The 25,375-nt window shown below is 35.7% G+C and overlaps 1 protein-coding gene across 2 annotated transcripts; it reads right to left on the bottom strand.

The window, feature by feature from the left end:
* Window positions 1-1,200: 1,200 nt before the first annotated feature.
* cdc5l (CDC5 cell division cycle 5-like (S. pombe)) lies at window positions 1,201-24,806 on the bottom strand. Of its 2 annotated transcripts, XM_048190383.1 has the most exons (16): window positions 24,583-24,806; window positions 23,424-23,527; window positions 23,093-23,254; window positions 22,714-22,841; window positions 22,511-22,610; window positions 16,999-17,217; window positions 16,766-16,910; window positions 15,311-15,499; window positions 15,076-15,224; window positions 12,977-13,139; window positions 11,047-11,211; window positions 10,831-10,911; window positions 7,725-7,967; window positions 6,690-6,887; window positions 1,969-2,181; window positions 1,201-1,776 (listed from the first exon to the last, which is right to left on the bottom strand). In XM_048190383.1, the coding sequence occupies exons 1-16, from the start codon at window positions 24,625-24,627 to the stop codon at window positions 1,444-1,446; spliced, it is 2,637 nt and encodes an 878-aa protein (XP_048046340.1). In that variant the 5' UTR covers window positions 24,628-24,806; the 3' UTR covers window positions 1,201-1,443. The 2 variants fall into 2 exon arrangements, with proteins under 2 accessions (XP_048046340.1, XP_048046339.1); XM_048190382.1 differs by lacking the exons at window positions 1,201-1,776; window positions 1,969-2,181 and adding an exon at window positions 3,394-3,585.
* Window positions 24,807-25,375: the final 569 nt, after the last annotated feature.

Raw genomic sequence — 25,375 nt, 5'->3', positions numbered from 1 at the left:
AAGGTGTAGAACCATCTCAAGGATGATCAGAAGAAATGGACAGCACCTGAGTTAAATATATGAGTGTCACAGCAAAGGGTCTGAATACTTAGGACCATCTGATATTTCAGTTTTTCTTTTTTAATAAATCTGCAAAAATGTCAACAATTCTGTGTTTTTCTGTCTGGCCTCCATTTATATATATATATATATATATATATTTGGAGGCCAGCTCGCTGTGCGAGTAAACCTCACTCCTTTGATCTCAAGAGATGAGAGGTTGCAGCCATAGCCTCCTTGTTAGAGCGTCCAACTCCCATGCCAGAGACCCAGGTTCAAGGCCCGTGCAGAGCGGGCCGAGTAGGACCTGGGTGAGGGGTTATAATACATTTAAACCACTTGACTTAGGGGCCCGTTTAAACAACACCGTTTTCAACTAAAAATGGAAAACTTACACGTTTTGGCCGTTCATTTACACGACAACAGCATTTTGTTGGTCTACAAACGCAAACTTTTGAAACCAGGTTTCAAAGTGCACGTTTTTGAAAACGGTCTCTGTGTAAACAACACCACAAATCTGTGAAAACGATGACGTCAAGCACGTGCATTACATGTTCAGACCTCAATGGGCTCACATCATCATTCACAAACACGTTCAAACAGACCTGATCAGCCTAATATACAAAGTGTGGTTTGTTTCACCATAATAAGCTGCCATCACAGGAAATACGTTTGAAATTAAACTGACAGTTTCCGATTGCAATGAAACAAATGTTCTTGTACAGGTGTTTAAATTATAAAAGGCCAAATTGATGATATTCAGTCAAATGTAAAGTGATGCAACCATGATGTTTGTTTTGTACTGTGTTTAGCGAAGCTGTTTATGCACTAATACCAGACTTAATTTGACAAAATAAAAATAAAATAATGGATGAGGTAAAATTTTAAAAAATAAAATGAAGTGCCAAATAAAAATGAAAAAAAAAGGAAATGTAAAATTCACTAAAAATAAAATACCTAGTTAAAAAAAAAAAAAAAAAAAAAAAAAAGTAAAATATATTCTAAAAAATACTAATAAAAGATGAAATGTCCAGCAAAATAAAAATAATCAATACCACAACACTTCATTACTTCTCACATGTGCATAGTCAATCCCAGAAAGCCAAATATTAAGTTCAAGTAAGATTTGAGAAGGAAAGAATGAAAGCTTTTGACAAAGCGTGCCACTCATTCACAGCATGGAGCAACTCCAGTGCTGATGATTTATTTTGTAAATGATGTACATTTTCAATGCCAGTCATTCCAATTTACACCAGAAAAGGAGCAAAAGATTCTTATATTCAGAACAAACCTAAAAATGGCTTGACATGGGAAAAACATACCAGAAAACAGACGATATTTACACTTACAAGGTTGTATTTGCACAAGTAAGATGAAAAACATTTTTAAAAACAAATCTGTGAATTAAATCCTGGTGTTCCTTGTGAGCAGCAGGTGAATCTCAAACTCAAAATTAAGAAGCTGAAAGCAGTTCATTACAGCAAGAAAGAGAAGGATCCACACAGTAAAGATATAAAACATGCTGATGTGCACACTGAAGTGGAATGGTAAGGCTAGAACTTTAGGATTAGCACAAACAGCTACTGTACTGACTACAGGAGATGCAGAGATGTTGAGGATGAAAGTCCCACTCAAAACTTCTGCGAAAGCGTTCTGTTTCTCCAGGAGCAGGTCTGCAAATCTCTGCTGCAGCTCTTTTTCTCTGTCCTGTTGCCTCTGAACATCCTCTCTCAGGGCCTGGATAATGAAAGACAAAGTGTTGATGTAAGTGATCAGGAAATTATTAACTTTGTAAGCAATTAATTTTAATAATATATAGACACACACATACATATACATATACATTACATATCTATTAAAGCTGCTTAACATAACACAAATGTAATATCGTGTATCAGAACATCTAATAGAGTTAGTAAAGATTTTCACCTCCTGTCGGCGTGGAATGGCGTGGTCTTCCTGTTTCTTCAGCTCCTGGAAGGTGTGGAGCTCCACGTTGGCCTGTTCCACCTGATCCCAGAGTTCACTGAGCTGTTTGAGCAGACCCATGGCCCGAGACTGATACCCGCCCAGAAGAATCTTCATCTTCTTCTCCATCTTCGCCGCACGCTTGGCCTCTGTGGTCATGTGGCCTCTGTTGATCTGTCATCGACACAGGAAGTGAGGAGAACAGTTACAAACAAGACTGCAATCAGAATAATTTTAAAACGACTTTGCACTGTGATTGAATAAACCACATGCAAAGTCTGAACTACCTGCTGCATGATTAGTTTGTTTTGAACTGTGTTAAAAGTGTATCATGTGAAACTGTTTTTGCACTGATGCCAGACTTAATTTGTCTAGATAAGAAAATAATGGATGAGTTGAAAAATAAAATATATATAAAAACTACATTTAAATAAACAATTAAAACAATAAAAATAAATGTAAGATATAAACCAAAAATTAAAAATGAAACGCCAAGCAAAAGAAATACAAACAAAATATAAATCAAATAAATAAAGTCCAAAAAAAACCACAATAATCAAAGTTTAATCTCTGCTCAGTTGAAACAGTTCTTGCTTGTCATGTTGCAATGGGAGGTCTGAGGAAAAACCAGGATTCAATTCTTGCCTTCAGACACTGGCACCACGAAATATTGAAACCATTGCAAACGTAAACTATTTTCAGACGTTCAATTTTGCAATAATTTGACAGCATAAAACAGTGAATTTCAATTTGAGATGAAACAAAAACAATAAACCTCCAATAATCAGAAACACACGTGTGACAATTATAATGGATGCAGCGCCTAAAAGCAGTGAATTCTACAAAGTTATGAGATGGAAACAAAAACAATAAACCAATGTAGATCCAATGTCAACACAGAATACATTTAAAAAAAAAAAAAAAAAAAAAAAAAAAAAAAAAAGTAAAACATCCTTTATTATATTTCATATTAATAAATTCAGACAACACACAGGTGCTGGTCATATAATAGAATATCGTGAAAAAGTTTTTTTTATTGTAAATTATTAAAAAAAAAGAAAGAAAGAAACTTTCATATATTCTAAATTTCCCTACATGTTAAAGTAAAACATTTCAAAAGAAACATTTTTTTAATTTGTTGATTAGAGCGTACAGCTAATGAAAGTCCAAAATCCAGTATCTCAAAATATTAGAATATTTGCATTTGAGTTTCATTAAATGACCATCCCTACAGTATAAATTCCGGGTATCTCTTGTTCCTTGAAACCACACTAATGGGGAAGACTGCTGACTTGGCAATGGTCCAGGAGACAATCATTGACACCCTCCACAAAGAGAGTAAGTCACAGAAGGTCATTACAGAATGGGGTGGCTGTTTACAGAGTGATGTATCAAAGCATATTAAATGCAAAGTTGACTGGAAGGAAGAAATTGGGTAGGCAAAGGTGCGCAAGCAACAGGGATGAGCTGTTTGAGCAGACCCATGGCCCGAGACTGATACCCGCCCAGAAGAATCTTCATCTTCTTCTCCATCTTCGCCGCACGCTTGGCCTCTGTGGTCATGTGGCCTCTGTTGATCTGTCATCGACACAGGAAGTGAGGAGAACTTGAGAATAGTCAATAAAGCCGATTCAAAACTTGAGAGCGCTTCACAATGAGTAGAAGAGATCAGCATCAAGAGTCACCACACTCAGACACTTCAGGAAAAGCACAACATCCAGAAACACGTCAGAAGCACTTACCTGGGCTAAGGAGAAAAAGACTGGCATGACAGTGTCAAAAGTCCTCTTTTCAGATAAAAGTAAATGTAGATCATCTTAAAGTGAGTATCAGCTGATCTGAAGTCAGTAATGTTTTGGGGGGGGGGCATGACGTCTGCTGGTGTTGGTCCATTGTGTTTTATCAAGTGCAAAGTCAATGCAGCCATCTTCCAGGAGATTTTGGAGCACTTTATGCTTCCATCTGCTGACAAGCTTTATGGAGATGCTGATTTCCTTTTCCAGCAGGACTTTAGCACCTGCCCACAGTGCAAAAATCACTTCCAAGTGGTTTGCTGACCATGATATTACTGTGCTTTATTGGCCAGCCAACATGCCTGACCCTGAATTATATATATATCCAACAATATATATAGGCTCAATAGTGCCTTATATATATATATATATAGCAGTATATATATATATATTAAATATAACTACAGCTGAGGTCGGTTCATAAATGTGCTGTACAGATGCTGCCGGCATAAATCCTGGTGATTCTCTGAATGAAAGCAGCATGCCACGGCTTCCCTCTTTCCTGCAGGAACACAAACTCCCCCACGTCTCTGAACGTGCTGCTGTGTGAATGGCCTCCAAGTTTCCGCCACACGTTCCCAGCCAAGACACATGAACACAAACGCAGTCTTTGTGAAATGGGGGGTGTCCTAATGAACTGAAGCTCTGCACATATGCACATCCTGAAACTGCAGGCCACTGGCTGTCTTACTGGTGGCAAACATTTCTGTCTGTGTTAAACCAAGCATGAATGCCCAGGAGAAGTTTAGAGCAGTCCTCATTAAAACAGAATTAACAGATTCATCACAGTTTCTTTTGACTGGTTAATTACAAGGTTAACACACTGAATGGCTTTTAGGAGCACTAAGAAGAGATTGGAATTAATGGTCTCATATACTAAAAGCAATAAGACACTTGAGTGAATTTACTAATATATATATATATATATTCTGTATTATAAAATAAACTTTATAGAATACAAAAAGATTAAATGCCTACCAAAAAAAAAAATTATGTAAAAAAAAAAAAAATTATCAGGTAAAAGATTATATTTAAAAATAAATACAATACAATAGAACCAAAACATTACAAAATGAATTACAAAAAAGGAGGAAGTACCCAGCAAAAATAAACAGTTTTTTACGATTGCTTAAGCACTAAAATTAAAAATAACAGTTACTGAAACTCTACACTCAAGGAGCAAAACCTTAGCCCAGATCTGCACAACTATAAGCACATTCTCAGCCTCACACTTTCTGCAAAACAGTAAACACACTTCTCTACATTAGACAACAGAAATCTAACATAATGTCACTTCTTTGCCATTTCAAGACACTGCTTTCCAAAATACCACGCCTATAAACCAATAGATCAAACATGGCCGTGAGGTCTGCAGACACTTAGGTGCTTAACTGTAAACTCAACAATCAGGTACAAGTACTATAAAAAGGCAAAAGGTGAGTTTATGCGTCTTCAACAAATGGAAGGCAATGTTGCAGTAAGGGAGAGGGAGAAACATCATTTTGAATGTCCCGGGCCGACGTGGTGGTAAAATCACAATGTATGTTGCACGCAGAATGGGGTCCTCCACCAGCATGCCAACTTAGGCCCTTATAACACACCCACATATTCACATTTTAGACAGACTACACAAAATCGTCACAGCAGAATACCAAATGGATGCAGAGCAGATGAGATACATTGTCATATGGGACAATGTAAATTTCCACCTATCTGCTCTGGTCCAAAACTGGTTTCATTAGCGTTGTCAGGATGTGCCTCATTCAAGAGAATTCATGATCTAATTGATGCAAGGTCTGTGCAAGGATGGATTCACCATTCAAGAAGATTCTTCCCTCGCTGTCTTGCGTGAGAGGACAACGCCTATGATGTGGATGAAGTGCTATGGCCAGATCCAGCTAGGCCAAGAGTTGATGCTTAGGTGTTTTTTCTAAAAAAACATTCATTTAAAATCATGCTTTTGTTTTGTCTCCACAAATGTTTTTGTTCGTGTAATAATTTGTATTTAAAATATGTTCTGATTTTCAGTGCAAAATGTAACCTTTGGAAAGGCATTGATGTATTGAATGGTTTAACAATGTGGTGAGAAATAAATATTTTCAGTGCAATACTGATCTTGTGTATTTTTTATTTTTTTTTTTGTCAATATATTCATGTGCATTACTCTAACAATATCTTGGGGGAGGAAAAAAAAAAAAAAAAAAAAAAAAAAAAAAAAAAAAAATCAAACCCAGACTATATGATTAGAAAAGTATAAAAATTACAAGTGTTTAAGATTGAGCACAGCAATCTGTAAATGAATGTAAATGAATCAAACAGAATCAGAATGCATGAACCATGTGTGTTCCATACGGTGTCAAAGTTGGGTTTTGTTAAATTAATATAAAGTTCTGAATGAAGTTTTTCATTTTGCAAAATGAACTGAGGTGTTCTGCTACTTGTGTGTGTGGATCTGTGAATTGTGTGTAGTGTTTTGACAAAATGAGCCTCGTTTTTAAAATTGTGCTTAAGCAATCGTAAAAAAAACTAAACTAAGAAAAATAAATGTAAAATATAAACTAAAAAATTAAATATGAAATAGCCAGAAAAATAAAACTAAAATTATGTAATAAAATAAATAAATAAAAATCTAAATGATAATAAATAAATAACTAAAGAGATGAAACAAAATAAACACACTGCATGTCTTTTAAGAGCACAAAGAACGGACTGGAATAAACGGTCTCGCACTAAAAAAATAAGGCACTCGAATGATTTTAACAAAACCCTGATTAATACTTCAAATCTTTGAACCTGAATATACCCAAATATACTCTTCTATTAGCCAGACGACGACACCATCTACTGGATGCAAAGGGAGTGCGCAGAACACATTGATGATGATCTTACCTCCAGCTTCTTCTCCATAGACTCGATTCTGTCCTTCTTGCTGGCCAGATTGGCTCGGGTGTAGCGGCTCTGTCCAGGCAGGTACAGGACCTGACTGTAACATTCCTCCCACACCTGATTATAAGCCTCCATAGACAAATCTCCATGACCCATCCCATGTTTCACCACCTCCATCTCCTGGACCAGCAGCTCTCCAGCCTGTCAAATGCACACATACAACGTGAGCCTTCCTGATGCACTGTGTTTGACTACAAAGAGTGATCTACTGTTATGATTGAACTGATGCCAGAAACAAATAAAATTAAAATATTTTATTTTGCATAAAGAAAGTTTTTTTTTTTTTGCAATGTGACATTATTTCTGACCATTAAATATATTTACCCTCAATTTTCAATACTGTAATACAGTTAAGAAAATCATCATTTCTGAACACCAAAATGTGTATTTCTATTAAAATCAGCATACTAACCATTATGTATACTTAATTTGTCAATACATTTGCAACAACTAAAAAAGTTGTTAAATTCGAATTTCATTATTGATCATATGGAGTACAATTGTTTCCCATTAAAAAAAGAAAAACTTTTTAAAAAGCCAATTAATCAGAGAAATAATTCATAGAATAACCAATCATCAAAATTGTTAGTTGCAACCCTAATGAAAAGTAATGACAAGTAATGTAAATATGCATAATTTGGAACCTTAATTATCCTAAAATAGGCTCAATTTTTCATTATGCAAAACACTTTATTTTGGGGTGAATTTTCTTAATATTTTTGTGAGATTCACCCTTCTAAGTAATTTGCCAGGCCACACTGAATCTATACCTGCAGAATGACAAAAGCTCCAGAGATTCACACAGAATTTGAATGTCATATTTAAAATTCTAGACCTCTCCAAAGCCCTGCATGTTCCCAATTAAAATTGTAATTAAATTATTTTATAATGAAGAACTCACAGATGTTCCTCCCAGATTAAAAAAAAAAAAAGTGCCTATGCCATGTGGAGTCTAATAATTAACCAAAAGAAGCAAACCTTTTTGAGCTCTTCTTCTGAGATCTTATCATAGGGCGTTTTCTCCAGGTAGGTGATGTGCTCTGCGTTATTGGAGCTGGATCCCACTCCTTTACCCTTCTTGGCCTGGACATCACTGAAGGGATGATGCAGACAGTCATAGTGGATCATGGTGATCATTTCCTTCTTGACAAGTTCTTCGGCTTGCTGCAGGTCCGTCAGAGGTGGCTCCACATTATGAGGCCGGAGTATGGTCTCATTCACCTGAACACAGAGGCATTGTTGTAGGCTACCCTTATGACTTCATCTCATGGCTCTGTGTCTGTGTGTGTATATATATATATAAAAAATACAGACACACACTGTATTTTTATATATATATATATATATATATATATATATATATATATATATATATATATATATATATATATATATATATATATATATATATATATTTTTTTTTTTTAACCTAGACCTATACATTTTGTTAATTATTCAATTTATCCTGTTAAAATGGTCTACTGGCTCAGTCTGAACATGTTAAACAATGATTGTTAAATAAAACAACAATTTTGTTGATTATAAATTCAAAGTTTTTTTTTTTTTTGTTTCAAATTCGCTACAAATCCATCCTTTTTTTTTTAGCCTTTTTATATAAAAACCATCTAGAATCTCAGTATTGAAAGGGTGACTATGTTTTAAACAGTTTACTGAACAGCTTGATCGCCTGATACGATGTCACACACTTGCACACACACGCACACACGGCGAGGCGATCCTCTTAAAGCAGCCGTGAGTTGTGCACCTCTTAGCCTTTTTATATAAAAACATCTAGAATCTCAGTATTGATCGGGTAACTATATGTTTTAAACAGTTTACTGAACAGGTTGATCGCCTGATACGATGTCACACACTTGCGCGCACACACACACATACGAGGCGAGGCGAGCCGAGCCGAGCCGAGACACCCTTATATTCAAATGACCCTATCTCGGGAAACGAGCCGAGTTGGCGCTCCGGACTCCAGCCCCCAGGTGTAGGTCTCACTGGCTCATCCAGGCCATCAAAAGTGTTAATAGAGTTTAAAGCACTAATTTTTAAGACTGAGCACAAACAAACTCCCTCGCTTCAAAGAACCGCAATGTTAAATTGCATCGAACGCTCACCGAATTCTGATTGGTCGAGAGGACATATTGCATTTAGGCTAAAAACAGGTTTGGCGCTTTTTGGAGTTTTTTCACGGTTTGGAGAGAAACTGCATCTTGCAGTACATTTTAAACAAGGAAATATAGCGATTTGGCATGAAACATTGATGGAGCAGAGAATAGGTTCAGTACACAGCAAAATTGCATGACAAACTCTTTTTTGGTAAGATTTTTAATGTTTTTAAAAGAAGTTTCGTCTGCTCACCAAGGGTGCATTTACTTAATTAAAATACTGTAAAAACAGTAATATTGTAAAATATTATTACAATTTAAAATAACTTTTCTATTTGAAAATATTTGAAAATGTAATTTATGCCAATTTGCTGCTCAAGAAACATTTATTGTTTACAATTGTACAAAATATTTGTGTACAATATTTTTTTCAGGATTCTTTGATGAATAGAAAGTTCAAAAGAACAGTGTTTATTTGAAATCTAATCTTTTGTAACATTATAAATGTCTTTACTGGCACTTTTGATTGATTTAATGCATCCTTGCTGAATAAAATTATTAATTTATTTTCAAAAAAATAAAAATAATTTTTACTGACCCAAACTTTTGAACGGTAGTGTATAATGTTACAAAAGCTTTGTATTTCAGATAAATGCTGTTCTTTTGAACTTTCTATTCATCAAGGAATCCTGAAAACAAAAGTACAGAACTGTTTTCAACATTGATAATAATAACAAATATTTCTTGAGGAACTAATCATCATATTAGAATGATTTCTGAAGGATCATGTGACACTGAAGACTGGAGTAATGATGCTGAAAATTCAGCTTTGCCAACACAAGAATAAATTACTTTGTAAAATATATTCAAATAGAAAACAGTTATTTTAAATTGTGAAAATTTTTCATAATATTACTGTTTTTGCTGTATTTTTAATTAAATAAATTAGGCCTTGGTGAGCAGAGAAAACTTCTTTTAAAAAAACATTAAAAATCGTACCGATCCCAAACTTTTGAGCAGTAGTGTATTTATATATTTGCTTCTTTTTTACTTCATAAAATTTTACTGTACAACTTAATGAAGCAAAAAGGACCAACTAGTCAATAGTAAAAAGTGCTGAAAAGTTTGTACATTACAAATGTCACAGTATGTCAAGTTTCAAATTGAATTTATATAGCACATTAAAAAAAAAAAAAAGCAAGGCTAATCAAAGAGCTGAACAACCACATAGAGATAAATTTTTCTAATTTTCATTTTCAAAATGAAAATTACCCCCTCCTATATTGTTTACCAATATAGTTGATGGAAATGTCAATTATCGATACATTTTTGCATATGTCGACACAATCTATTTCCATTTAACTTTAGGGCATAAATTCATGTTGATACTTGTTTGGTAAACTTTTTTTGTCGAGTAAAAGGGCTTTAACACAAATAAATGTGGTGTCCAGCCGTCCAATCAGAGTGGAGGAGGGGGGGGGGGGATACAATACCAACCAACTATCACAACATTCTCGCTGTACAACAGCTCCAACAAGCAGAGAACGGAAAACAAAATGGATGAGAAATTAATATTGCTCGTCTCCGAGCATACATAAGTACATTGTGTAGACAATTTTTAAGAGTAATGGACCTTAAATGGAGGGACAGAAATCTCTCAGGTTTGAACAACATGAGAATTTACATTTTTGGGTGAATTATACCTTTTTAATACAGTAATCTAAGTATTGGATAAAACTAACTATATCACAAACCATATCGTTTACATAAACGATACATATCGTCACATTTTTATATCACAATATCTCGATGTAACAACGTATTTTTACACCCCAAATAAATAAATAAATAAATAAATAAATAAACAAACAACACACACACACTTATTTAATTTTAGTTAACTATAATAACCCTGTTGGGACAGATAGGACAGGGAGCATGTATGAGACGTGCATGAATGTCCTCACCTCAGAAGGTCTTGGTAAATCTCTCTGAACTGGTGTGTGTCTCTGACGCAGCTCCTTCTCCCTCTCAGCATCTCTGGCGGCCTGTGGAAATGTCACACAAGATAAATAACACCAAAAACAAATAAACACTAAATACAGCACCCACTGGATCTTGTGTTTGCAGATTTCAAAAAGGTGCATTAGAAGTTGACGGGTCACAGAGTTTAGTCAACTGACCTGTTTACGCAGTTCTATCTCGGCCGCATCCTCCACGAAACTCTCGTCCACCTCTGCTTCCTCCAGCTCTTTCTCAGCGTTTTCAGGAAGAACAATCTCAAAATCATTTTTTGGCACCGGCAGAGACATCAAGCCCAACTTGAGCTGCTCGCGGGACTCCCTTTGCTGGAAGAAACAGAACCCATCTAACCATGATGCAAAATCACGCTGCTGACGTCGCTGACACACCTAAATCAAATCAGCTTAGACTTGCATTTAAAGGGCACCTATTATGCCCCTTTTTACAAGATGTAATATTGGTCTTGGGTGTCCCCAGAATGTATTTGTGAAGTTTCAGCACAAAATACCCCACAGTTAATTTATTATAACCATTTGAAAATGAAAAATTTTAAAAAGAGCTGTTTTGGTGTGTACCACCTTAAATATAAATGAGCTGCATATCCCCGCCCTGCCTTTGGATGAGGGCGTAACTTGCATACCTATGGCAATAAACAGTCGGTAGAAGCAGAATGGCTGAGAGTGAGAGACCCGCTGTTTTGTATGGCATTCAGCCGTACATGTTTGAACCGGAGTCAGACCCAGATGATGAAGAGACTCCGGCAGAAGAAACACAATTGAGAATGGAGCAGGACGTCTCTGAATGGTTATTTGATACATTTATGTACTTATAGAGTTTTAATCGCGTCCCCTTTGCAATTATGGATGTGCAACACACACACACACACTGTGATAACGTTCGCGCAATTTTTTGAAACTACAAACACAAATACTGTGATAACGTTTGCTAAGTACAAATGAAATTATATTTATGCGAGGGAACGGTTGCGTCATGTTGACATTACTTGTCGTACAGGTGCTTATGTGGCAAATGTGAGAAGATGGCTACAGTACCAGAAAATATATGCTGCAGGGAGATAGAACAGGTATTAATTTATTTACATTTGTAATTGTTGCAAAAAATAATACGTGACATAAAACTGTCTGACGCTATTTGTTGTATCAAAGGTTACAAGACGGATGAAACAACTTCAAGTCACTCTATCATGTATGGTAGACCATCCCGGAAAACATACACAGTTTTTAATACAATATCTTAAAAAAAAAAAAAAAAAAAAAAATTATATATTATATATATATATATATATACACACGTGTGGATACACACTATACAAACAAGGTTTAAATTATATACACAGACATTCTACGGCGACGACAACAACTTTAGACGCATTTGTTATTGAATTGGCTGACATCGACTGAAATGACTATTTGCTCAAAAAACATTAAATACACTTACTTCTTCTGGAGGTGACGTTGGATCGCGAACAGTAGGCAACGATCCACACTTGAGGATTATCTTTGAAGCAAGACCTGCTTTGAATTGACCCTCGTTCTCAAAACAGTCAAAAAATGATTTGCGCAAACATAAACGTATTTTGGAATTTTGAGTGGCGCCTTTCCTTCGTAAAATAAAATCCATCCACTGCGTTTTCAGTGGCTCTGATGTCGGAAGTAAGTGAAAACTACTATGTTCATTATTACATCCCACAACAGAACACTTATGTTTCTTAGGAGACATTACTGGCTGTCGTTGAAACAATGGAGGATGGTTGACCGATCACCGAGGGCGGGGTCTATGCCAAAACCAGATTGTCAATCAAACCACGTGGGTGGGGCTTAGCGCAATTCTACGTCACAGTGAGAGCAATCTTAGAACAGGGCGTTCTGAGACAGTGCTTATGAATTATTGAGATTGTAAAAAAACCACTGGGTGGATTTTTCTCATTCTAGGGTGGTTTTGCTCACACACTGTCAATACACATTTATGGTCAAACACCATGTAAAAGTGAATTTTGCATAATAGGTGCCCTTTAAAATCAAAATTGCATTAAATCCACTTAAAGACAATTATCGAAATGATTTAACGCACCAAGTGTTTTGCAAAAGATGGGTCACTGTAGTCCACACTACCCTCCTCTGTGTTGATGTTGAGTTTGTCCCGCAGCGGGGTCCTGCCTGGGGTCACACCCACCAAGGGTTTAGGAGTCATTCCACCCTGTGGGGTCATGCCCTCGGCTCCATGGCTGGGGGTTCTGGGAAACCATATTCAAAAAGGCTTTATTCACACAGATCATTAACCTGATATTTAGCATATACTTTAATATTCTGAGAAATCAGATGCAGATAATAGATAATAACTGGTTCAAAATACAATACTGTTCAAAAGTTTGGGGTTGGTAAGATTGTTTTTAAGAAGAATTTGCTTAAACTCACCAAGACTGCATTTATTTAATTGAAAATACAGTAAATAATGTGATGTGCAATATTACAATTTAAAATATCTTTTCTAATTGAAAAAAAAAAAAAAAAAAAAAATGTATAATGTAATTTATTCCTGTGATGCAAAGCTAAATTTTTTTTGCTGCTCAAGAAACATTGATTATTATCAATGTTGAAAACAGTTGTGTTGCTTCATATTGTGAAAAATTCAAAAGAATAGCATTTATTTGCAATAGAAATCTTTATAAATGCAATAGAAACATTATAAATGTCTTTGTCACTTTTGATCAATTTAGTGCATCTTTGCTGAATAAAAGTACTTATTTTTATTTAAAAAAAAACTAGATAATAGAAAAAACACTACAAAGATTTGGGAGGGAAAAGTCTAGATATAAATGGAATTAGTACATAAAATGCTTAACTTTAAAGATGAACGAAAAACAGAGTGCTCTTTGCCATAGTGGCTATATTTATCTGCAGCAAAGGCTCAAGTGGCGGTTTATCTGGGTTCATGAAACCATTCAGGCCAAGTCAGTACAGCAAGTACCCTAGTATGAACAAAGATACGGTATATCACAAATTACAGGAAAGTTGCTGACTGCTAAAATTAACTCCATCTTGCCTCGACACTCCACTACATGATGTAGTGACGGATCACGTGCACTCCACTGATTTCACACCTATTGGTTGTGTTGAAAAGGCCCAGTATTTTCCATACTATTTACTGATTTGATGTTGATATGATTGACAGACTAGTTGGGCCCGCCCATAAGAAGGATGACATTTTAGTTCTTACAGCTCTGTCAACTGCTCGCTATAAAGTTGCTTTCATTGTGTGTGCGTTCGAAAGAAGTAAGTGTGTTTTTTATATCTTATGTTTATATGATTCTAACATCTTGTTTCTTGTCTTTAGTGTGAGAATTCGAGTTTTAATCTGTTACCGGTCCATTTATCATAACTGCGTCATCTCATAAGTGCGCGAGTCCGGAGCGTATCCAGCCATCTATAACGCGCACATTTAATACAGCGAGTGTGTGTATTGCATTATGATTATTAAGATATTAATATGTTAATCAGCATATAGGGTTTTTGCCTGTGAATAAACTTTCCAGGCAGTATTGTTTGGCATATTTATGACTGTTATTTCTGCTAATGCACGGTAATGCACTGTTAAATAATGGCGCTCTATCTAATTGTTTTATTTAAATATTTACTGATGCTGTTATTATGTATAGTGTATTATTTCAGTTGTGATTTATTATGTATATTCTTTATTCATTTTAGACACCACACACGTGCCATATGTATGTGAAAGCGTGCATAATAAACGGAGCATCAGTTGAGCACCGACCTCTGGTTTTTGTGCGTTCTTACCGACGCCCCCTGGTGATCACAAATTAAAATAACAACGCCAGTACAGTCCTTTATATCTATTCAACAGGTTGCTCCTCCTGAAAGTCTCTTCATTCGCATAAAAATGAAACATCTAAACTTTGTCGTGCCACTGGACATGCCAACATCCTGTTGTCAGTCACTGTCGCTTGTTTCTCTGGAAATCGCCAGCTCTCCATTGAAATGAGATTGTGCCACTTTGTCGCTGCATGTTGCTTGTAATATGAATGCAGTTTTACTGTTTTAATATGGCATTTTATTTTTTAAGACATTTTACAAAACTCAAATACTAGGATTATGAACATGCTAAGCTACATTTTCCATTTAAAAGTGCACATTTTCATGCATAACAGGTACCTGAAGGGTGTAGACAGCACGGTGTTGGGAGTCTGGACCACCTGTCTCTGTGGTGTGACACCAGAGAAGTCACTCTCATGGAGAGGGGTATTCAGCCCTCCTTTAAGAGGGGTGTCCACGTTCGTAAGTGCCATCAGGTTCTGGGCTTCCTGTGGGGGTAAAAGAACAGAAGCTGTGAGACTCAGGGCAGAACACAAAACAACTAGTTTGAAAAGTGTGCGAAACTGGACCAAACCTGCAGGATCTTGTCCTGTGCCGCTGGAGTTCTGGGTGTGCGCAGGGCCATGGAATTATTGGTCACGTTGTATTCAGACAGAAGAGCACTGGAGGCCGAGTTAGTGATTCCAGACTCCTCGGCGGTCTGACGGGCAACTTCGCTGGCCTGACCCAGCTTGACAACCTCCTCCAGCTCAGCATCAGAGATCTAAATTCAAAACAAATACGTAAAATGTAGTTACTTAAACTATATGCAAATCTATTATAAAAACACATTGAGTGGCTAATGTGTTGATTAGTGTTATTTTAGATTTATATACTATTATAATATTTAATATTTTGAATTTGCTTTTAATTTTACATTTTCGCTTTTCATTTTAATTTTAGTTTAAAATGCAGTAATTTTATGTGCTTTTGTCTACTCTAGTCAAATCACTTTTATTTATATAGTGCTTTATATAATACAGATTGTTTCATAGCAGCTTTACAGTGATGAATGATACAGGAAAATTACTGAATGATGCAAATTTTTCATTTCAGCTGTACAGCAGCTCTAAAATAAATAGGGTCTTATCTAGCGAAAAGATCGGTCATTTTCTACAAAAATACAAATGTAAATGCTTTATAAACACAGAAATGATTTGCCTTGCACATGCTTCCGCTTTCTGTATTCTTCAAAAAGCTTACGCTGTATGTCCTACGCCTTCCCTCTTCAACTTACGGAACGAACGTTTTTTCCGTAAGTAGAATAGGGAAGGGTAGGAAAGGCGGAAGCACGTGCAAGGCGATCATTTGTTTATAAAGCATATACATTTGTATTTTTGTAGAAAATGGCCGACCTGTTTCGCTAGGTAAGACCCTTATTCCTTGTCTGGTACCATTTAAAGCCCTTTGAAGCTGCGCTGAAACTGTAATTTTGACCTTCAACCATTTGGAGAGACCACTATGAGGAGAATAATCAAAATTAAAAAAACCTTAATTTCTCTTCGACTGAAGAAAGAAAGACATGAACATCATCGGGAAAATTTTATTTGAAAGTGGACTAATCCTTTTCAACTACGCCAGAGCACGTACATACCTCACGCACCGGATGCCGTGCGCCCGCACAAGGCAGTTAGACATAGTGGTGTATTAGGAGGTAAAAAATTATAAATACTGTTCGGTTTTTCGCACAAACCAATCGTTTAGTGTCTTAGGACATCAATGTGTCGTCACGAGCTGCAGGGTTTAATTTGGATTTGTCTGTGCATGTTTTTTTTTACTCTCATAGATTGTATTCCCATTGACATGCATTATATGACTGACAGACCACAATGGTTGGAGTTAAAAATCATTATTTGTGTTCTACTGAAGAAACAAAGTCACCTACATCTTGGATGCCCTGGGGGTAAGCAGATAAACATAAAATTTTCATTTTTGGGTGAACTATCCCTTTAACCACGGAAAAGGTGGATAATGTTTGTGCTGAACTGACCTGTGGTGCCGGAAGAACCAGTTTGCTTCTCTTCTTTGTGAACTCTGACACCCCACTGGTCTGCAGGATGGCCGAAGGCAAATCGGACTCCTTTTTCTTTTTGATCTTCTGTCTGTCCTTCTTTCGGTCACGATCCTCCTTTTCACTATACACAAAAGAGCAGAGGGGGTGATCAAAAAATGTCCATTCAAGCCTACTGGACTACCTGCAGCTCAACACATGACTCCGCTCACCTCCTGAGTTCTCCATCCAGATGCTGCTGGCGCAGTCGTTTGAAGTCAGGTTCCAAAGGATCATACAGCTCCATGGACGTATCGTAGAAGCCCTGTGCGGGTTTCTTTTCAAACGGGATCTCAGCATTATAGTCGACACCTCTCTTCTTCTTGCGCTTCTTCTGGATGTCGATGCCTGCAGCTCGCAGCTCCCTGCGCTTCTGAAGTGCTGCCAGACGACTTTGGAAGACAACAGAGGGAAAACAGTGAAGACGGCTTTATTAAAAACTCCAACACTGTGAGAACTAATAAAAATCCTCATTATGACAGTCAACTACACTTTTACAGATCATAAATCAACAATCACTCACTAGAGTTATTTTAGTTAAGTATAACTAGTTATTGTGTGTTATAAACGGGACATTTTTTTAACAGCACTAAGCACTTTTGTTTTGACAGCACCGAGAACACCAGCACCTAAGAGCACAGCCCACCCCCCACTCCCCGCTCCCCCTTCTCTGTCTTTATTAGTTTATATATATATATTATATAGAACTGTTAAATAAAGTCAACTGTACACAAAAAAAGTATTATAGCATTTGCTTTTCTATTAGTAATAGAATGGCAAACACTATCATACCACAGTCCCTCTCTCATCTACTGTCAACATTCAGCAAATACTCATTTATATCACTTAAACAAGCCTTTGACTATCCAATGAACATTTTATTGTGCAAACCTTGCAGACTTTGTTGAATACAGCTGTTCCATCTTCTGAAGTGTGCATTTGTAGGCTGCATGAACGCATGTATTTTGTCCGTGTGAATTGAATGCCTCCACTGGAGACATTCTTTAAACTCTTGACTTCAAACTATGCTGTGCTATATACATGTCTTTTATAATAGCTATTGTTGTTAATTTAAATATTGTTGTTCAATAAATATTATTTTATATAAATAGTATGCCGTATTTGGTATTGAGAAATGGTCTGTCATAGTATCAGTGAAAGTTACATTACGCCATTAGATGGTGGCAAAGACTCTCTTTATGAGCGAGTCAGAACAAGGAAGTTGTTTTAGCACTGTGTGAAATCCCTTTAACTTTTAAATGACAAAGACATCACTTTCCTCAGCGGACATTCAAACAGATTTTTTATAATGGATCTAATTCTATGGACCTCAACCTTGAAGAAAGAATGCTATATCAGATGCATCACGCAGGTAATACACTCTTTTAGTCAATCTCTCTCTCATAATACCATAATCTACAAAATACAATAAGCTTCAATGATGCGACTCAACATTCCTTCGTTACTAGTTCTAAAGTGACGTTTTAGAATTAGTAATGGAGGCTTGGGCTGAACTGTTAAACTGTCAACTTGAGATTTGAATCCATGGCGGAAGGAAGTAGTTCTGCACAAAAGAGGGTTTTTAAAGACACTCCGTCATTGCTCTTATTTACTCACTTGTGCCGTCAAACTGTTGTATAAACCAACCTATTCACATGAAAATGCGTATCAATAGTACACATTTAATCTCTCAGAATATATATGCCAAAATGTGTTTTGGCGTGCATATGATACACAGTTTTTTGCGTACATATGATATGGCGAAAAATATGGAGTGTAATACTCACAAACCCCACACCACTAATCCTACCCAAGAGTACCAAGCATATTATATACACGCCATAAAGTGCGTATTGCATGCATGCATCCAAAACTCATTTTACTGTATATATTCAAATGAGATTACACACGCATACTATTGATACACATTCTCATGTGATCGGGTTGTATAAACGCAAGTATCACACTTGTAGCCTTGTAATATGGCTGTATATCAGCACAGCTGTGATTTGGCCGCAGGTAATCAGCTATATTGCACTGCTACAAGTGTTATATTGCTCATATTATGCAGGTAATACATGTAAAATAAATGTTAACTGAAAAAATGTTAGGGCTGTATATTGCCAAGATTCTGACGATACGAAACGCATCACGATACAGGGGTTACGATACGATATATTGTTATACATTGCGATACTGTAAGAAAGGCGACATATTGCAATATTTCTTGTTTTTTTTAGAAAGAGGATCTAATTTTAGAAAAAACGGTCATGAAGAACACACTACCATATGCATAAAACCTGACAAACAACTTTATTTTATTTAAAGGTGCTCTAAGTAATGTCACGTGTTTTTAGGCCAAAACATTTTTTGTCACATACAGCAAAGATCTCCTCACTATCCGCTAGCTGCCTGTCTTAGTTTAGTTTTTAGTTTATTAGTTTATTCGGTCATCCATCCAAAGAGAAAACAAAAAAAACAAAACAAAAAAACCAAAAAAAAAAAACAAAGCATTTAAAATTAAATTATATAATCCTTCAACATTTCAAAGACAAGGACAAAGACCGAAAGGGTCTAGGCTGAAGTCTGAACTTATTATGCCTAGCCCTCTTACCATAGAACAATATATCAAGAAGAAAACAAAGTCATACATACAATACTTTACATTACCAAAAACAGAAGTTAAAGCAGAATTAAAAAAGGTTAATCATCTTCCCATTAGTTCACACCTTTATAATAATAATAATCCTATTAATTAATCATTTATTTATTTTATTTTATTTTATAATTCTAATCCCTTATATTTTTCAATGACACTAGAATTGTACATTTTTTTTAAATACTTTTACTGTGTAACACCCTTTTAATTTATCATCTAGACTATTCCACAAATTTACCCCTCTAACAGTAATACATTTACTTTTTTTATTTGTTCTCATATTGAGGTTATACTGACTCTCTCTGAGCTTGAACATCTCTTGGAGACTGTGTGAGGGAGCTGATGGTCATATGCCTTGTAAATCACAACTACTGTATTTAAATCAACAAGGTCATGAATTTTCAAGGTATTTAATTTTATAAATAAAAGATTTGTTGGTGCAGAATATTTTTCCTGATTTACAATTCTAATTGCCTTCTTTTGGAGTAAATAGATTGGATTAATATTTGACTTGTAATTATTCCCCCAAATTTCTACACAATAACTAAGGTATGGCAGAATGAGAGAATTGTACAGTAATAATAATGAGTGTTGATTTACAAAGTTTTTTATTTTACACATTATAGCAATAGTTTTAGCAATTTTCATCTTTATGAAATTTATATGCATTTTCCAATTCAAATATTCATGAATATAAATACCCAAGAATTTATTGGTAGTTACCTTTTCAATTTCAATATCATTTATTTTAATTTTAACTTCTTTTTTAATTTTCCTATTGCCAAATATAATATATTTCGTTTTATTTAAGTTCATTGATAGTTTGTTTATATCAAACCATTTTTTTTTAATATCCTCCTTAGCTCATTTTCAACAGTATTCAGGAGTTGCTCTAGATCTGTTCCTGAGCAGTAGAGGCTGGTATCGTCAGCAAACAGAATACAATCTAGATTTTGTAGGAGCTCATAGACATCATTTATGTACATTATGAATAATTTAGGTCCTAATACCGAGCCTTGTGGGACTCCGTGTGTAATTATTTTTTTCCAGAGTTTACATTATTCATTTGTACATATTGTAGCCTTTCACTTAAATAACTTTTCAGCCATGCAAGTGCAGTTCCTCTGACACCATATCTTTCCATTTTTTTCAATAGCAATGCATGGTCTATGGTGTCAAAGGCCTTACTGAGATCTATAAATACCCCTACTGTATATTGCTTGTTATCTATTGCTGTTGTTATTTTCTCCACCAGTTCCATGACCGCCATCGAAGTAGACCTATTAGACCTAAATCCATATTGTTGATGATTTAACAATTTATTTTTTTCTATAAATTTGTCAAGCCTGACCACAAACAATTTTTCTAAAATTTTTGAAAACTGTGAGAGTAATGAGATGGGTCTATAACTTGTGAACTGGTGTTTGTCTCCACTTTTGAAAATGGGTATTACTTTAGCAATTTTCATTTTATGAGGAAAGATACCAGTTAGAAAGGACTGATTACAGATGTCCTTTAAAGGCACGTTCAGGACTGTTTCAGGAAGCACGGAGGGGAGGGGGAGGAGGAGGAGGAGGAGGAGGGAGGGTCTAGCTAGCCTCTGTTTTGTTTTCGAACACTTCGAAAGTCAACAGGAAGTTACTCCACCCAGGATCACTTAGAGCACCTTTAATCAATACAGTATCATTTGCATTTATATCACTAATCACCATTTTGTGCAATTTAAGGGAAAATAGTAAAGTGACTGCAGGATTCTTTAGGTGTATATGTTTTAAAGGTTCACAGTATAGCAGTTTTTAATTTCTAAACTTTTTAACAACAGAAAGTGTGTAGTCCATTTCATGACTGAATGTCTGTTTGTTTTGTCTGTTTGCCTTCACTGATAGTGCTGAACAGAGCTGGTGCAAACATATCCACACCGCTATGATCAGATGCTGTCTTTCTGCTGCCACCACTGTAATTTATGATGTTTTTTTTGTTTTTTTGTTACTGAGTGGAAAGCGTGCAGTACATACTACATATTCTATCGAAGGCCTCTCTCAGCAGCATGGACAGCATCGGAAAATATTAGTGAGCTCTCAGATTCAATGCATTTCCCGAGTTTTGGATTTTAACATGGCCTATTTTGCAAACAACTGACTCTTGTCAATCTCCTTAGTGGCTTCTTTATAGTTGAAGCCAAAATGAGTCCACACTTCAGCTCTGTATACCGCGGGAGCAGAATAATTCTGGCTGCGTCCCAAATGGTGCACTTCATGTGCACTTTCAGTCTTGTGGACTTGTCGCTGCGTGCGCGTGTCCGTTAAGTCCACGAGACCTTAGAGTGTCCCATTCATCATTTTAGGTTTTAGATGGGTGCTCGCAAGCGCCACCTTTGAGGCTGTTATGCACCCTCGATGCTGAGCCCGCAAGTCTGCGAGCTATGCAGAGGATTTTACCCGGCAGTCATAGTGGCATTAGGTCACGAAAGTGCAGACTCAGGAAGACAGCGAGGGTTTAGGGTGCCATTTGGGACTGGGCCAAAATCGTTTTGGGAGCTGGGTTTGCTAATGCTAACGCTAGTTGTGCATCTTGAGCTTCTCTGGCTCCGTTTCAGTTTATGGTCTGAGATAACACTGACATCTAGCGGTTGGATTTTATACAGTCTCTGGTTTAAACTGAACATAAAGCCATGAATCTTAGATGTAAATAAATATCGATACAGTGTTTTTGAGAATCAATACAGTATCGCCAAACATAATATTGCGATATTCACTTGTATCGATATTTTCTTACACCCTTAAAAAAATATTAAACTTGTTTTATTTCAGCTACTTGCTAAGTCATTTAATTTGACTGTCCTAAAAAATTTTTTTATAAAAACTATATAGACATTTAAAAAAAAAAAAAAAAAAAAAAAAAGACAAAAACACACAGCAAAATAAACTAAAAAAAAAAGAAGAAGAAAAAAATCTAATAAGTTATAGTAGTATCTCAAAAGATAATTCAATGTTACTCCCAAATCTCTCCTAATGACAAGATCTTACCGTGCTTCCTCCAGCTGTTTCTCTCTAGCCTTCCGCTTTGCCTTCTTGCCTTGTGTGTTGGCCAATCTAGCTCTGGCTTCAGACAGCATCTCCAGCTCATCTGCACAAGCATTTGTGAATGTTATGCTTTTTCTTTTCCATTACAGTGTTAAAGAATTTCGTTTTTTTCCCCCCTGGAAATTAAGTTTAACAGACACCCTCACCTTCATCCATATCCACAGGGTCAGGTCTGGCTGGTTTGGTCTCAGGGTTTGGGTCGATCTCTCCTGGTTTTAGTTTGCGAGGATCATCGCCCACATCATCTTCATTCTCTCTCTGAGCGGCTTTATCTCTGCGGTCATAAAGAATTCATTCAAGTTTATCTTGATTCTGCAAAAAGGTGCATGCAAACATACAAAATGACATAGCAATTGCATAGAATTACATTTCCATAACCTGACTAAAAAATTCATGGATTAGAGTGGATTGTGAAAAGTTCAACTATAACAATATTGATTTACATTATTTTTACCCAACATAGTACGAACTGTTTGAATGAAAGTTATTACATGTTTGTATTCTGCATCAAACAAATGTACTTACAGCAAATATTCATAATGCTCCAGACATTGAGCGGCTGTTCGTCCAATGATAGGGGCGATTGTTCTCCACTGAGTGGGCATCAGTTTGGCCAAGTGAAGAAGTTTCTCCTCTTCCTCACGTGACCATTCTGTTTTCTTAATGCTAGGATCCAGCCACTCATACCTGCATGAAACACATCAGTGAAATGCATATGTATTCATTACAGTTTCTCTTTAAGGAGATTGTTTAAATGCACCCACGATGTTCAAAATGCTGTCCAGTGTCCAGATATGCTGATCATTAGATTCTGAGACATTTCCTGAATGAAACCAACTCAAAGATTTAAACTCACCATCTGGCTTTACACTGTTTTGCTGATTTGCGGTGCAGCAGGGATGCAATTCGAGACCACTGATTTTTGCCATATTTCATTACAGCTGCTTTGAGAATTTCATCCTGTTTATAAATCACACAAAATACATGAATAATTAAAGAGGTCTAACTTAACAGAGACAGAGTACATGAAAATGGAGCAACAATAAGACTCAAAAATGACAGATTATTTTACTATTACTAACCTAACTTGAGCTTTGAAAAGTTGCAAATTGTAAATTAAATCTAAAAAAGGTGAAATTATTTCAATTATCCACCATAATAAACTAAAATGACTTGAATAAATGTATCTCACAAGATAGAAATGTTGAAAAAGCCAAATAAAATAGAAATAAATTATATGTAAATAAAATAAACAAATAATCACTTAAGACTTAACTGTTACCATGCTAACTTTGAAAAGATGCAAATTGTAAATTAAATCTCAGAAAAGGGTTCAATTATTTAAATGTTCCACCATAATAAACTAAAATTGACCTGAATAAACCTCTCAAAAGTTAGAGTACTTGTTTATCAAAGAGACATCAGTGTCAGTGAAAAGCAATACAAATGTCACTTTTGAACAGAATATATTTTTATGCGTGCGGTGCCACTAACAAACAAGCTGTAAATTAATAAATAAGATTAAATAGTCTCTACACACGACCAAAAACCATAGATGGAAAACACCTATACATTACAGATAAATTGACTTAATATGCACGTGTAATTTAACGTATGAAAAAACATATTATTAAAATTTTATTATTGTCTAATGTTTGTGCTCAATCTTGACGTATAATGTCACCCAATATTTACATAACGTCTAATTAATAATATTGCCTAAACCAATCTAAAGTGTGTGGGTATACCAACTTTTGGGAAAACTACGGTAAATGCAATCTTATTTTTTATATTTTATTAACTCAAAAAATATAACATATAATTTATAAAAATGTAAAACATACAACGTGAGCTGCAAGGCATTCTACATCACAACATAAAAAAAATGAATCCACAGGAACGCGAATACGTGTACAATTCATTTTAATAAGTATTATTTGACGTTTAAATGCCTTTAATTAATGAAAATGCTGTTCAGTTTTAATGCTAAAATAGTGTATGTTTTCTAAACAAACCTCAGTGTTGCGCCACACGCCTCCTTTAATCATAATCCGCGGCATGTTGGCGATTTAAAGTCTTCACACTCGTTCGAGCAGTAAAATCTTGTTCTGGAACCTAAAATATGTGAAATTAAAATAAAATAAGAGAAATAAACTTTGAGTTTACGCTGCAGCACGTTAAACTGCAGATGAGGAAACCGAAATGGCTGCGAACGCACAGAACTGTGGGAATCAGGCTCTTCTTCTATTGATTCGTACGTGCTCCGTCATGTCTCTTGAACTCAATAACGCCCCCCAGGTCAGAGAGGCGAATGGCACGCTCAACAAATTGCGCGTTCTAGACTAGCCTTTTGTTGCACTAAAACACCCCGAATATTATCGTTTGGATTATATTTGTTTAAATCATGTTTGTTTTCTCCGTTTATTTTGTTATATAGTTTTGGTTATATGGTATTGTACCATATATTAGTAAACGGTGCAATTTTAATTGTGCTTTATAAATAAACTGAAACTTTGTGAAAAAGTAGCCTATGCTTTTTATGCAAATTAAAAACCCACTATTTTATTTATTTACATATTTACATACGTAGAATTTATTTCTATTCTATTCTATCAACATTTCATTGTGTTGTTTGCAATTGTTGTAATTTGTGTCAGTTGTTAGTTTACACTTGTAAAGCACAATTGCATTGGATTTGTTTGAAAGGTGTTATAGAAATAAAGTTTTAATTGATTGATTGATCTGTAAGTTCAACTTCTAACTTTGGAATAATAAGGATCTGGTAGAGCAGTTCTTTTTGGTCCATCT

This window comes from Megalobrama amblycephala, linkage group LG5 (genome assembly GCF_018812025.1).
Source record: "Megalobrama amblycephala isolate DHTTF-2021 linkage group LG5, ASM1881202v1, whole genome shotgun sequence".
NCBI lineage: Eukaryota > Metazoa > Chordata > Actinopteri > Cypriniformes > Xenocyprididae > Megalobrama > Megalobrama amblycephala.
This window is presented reverse-complemented; position numbering and strand designations above follow the sequence as displayed.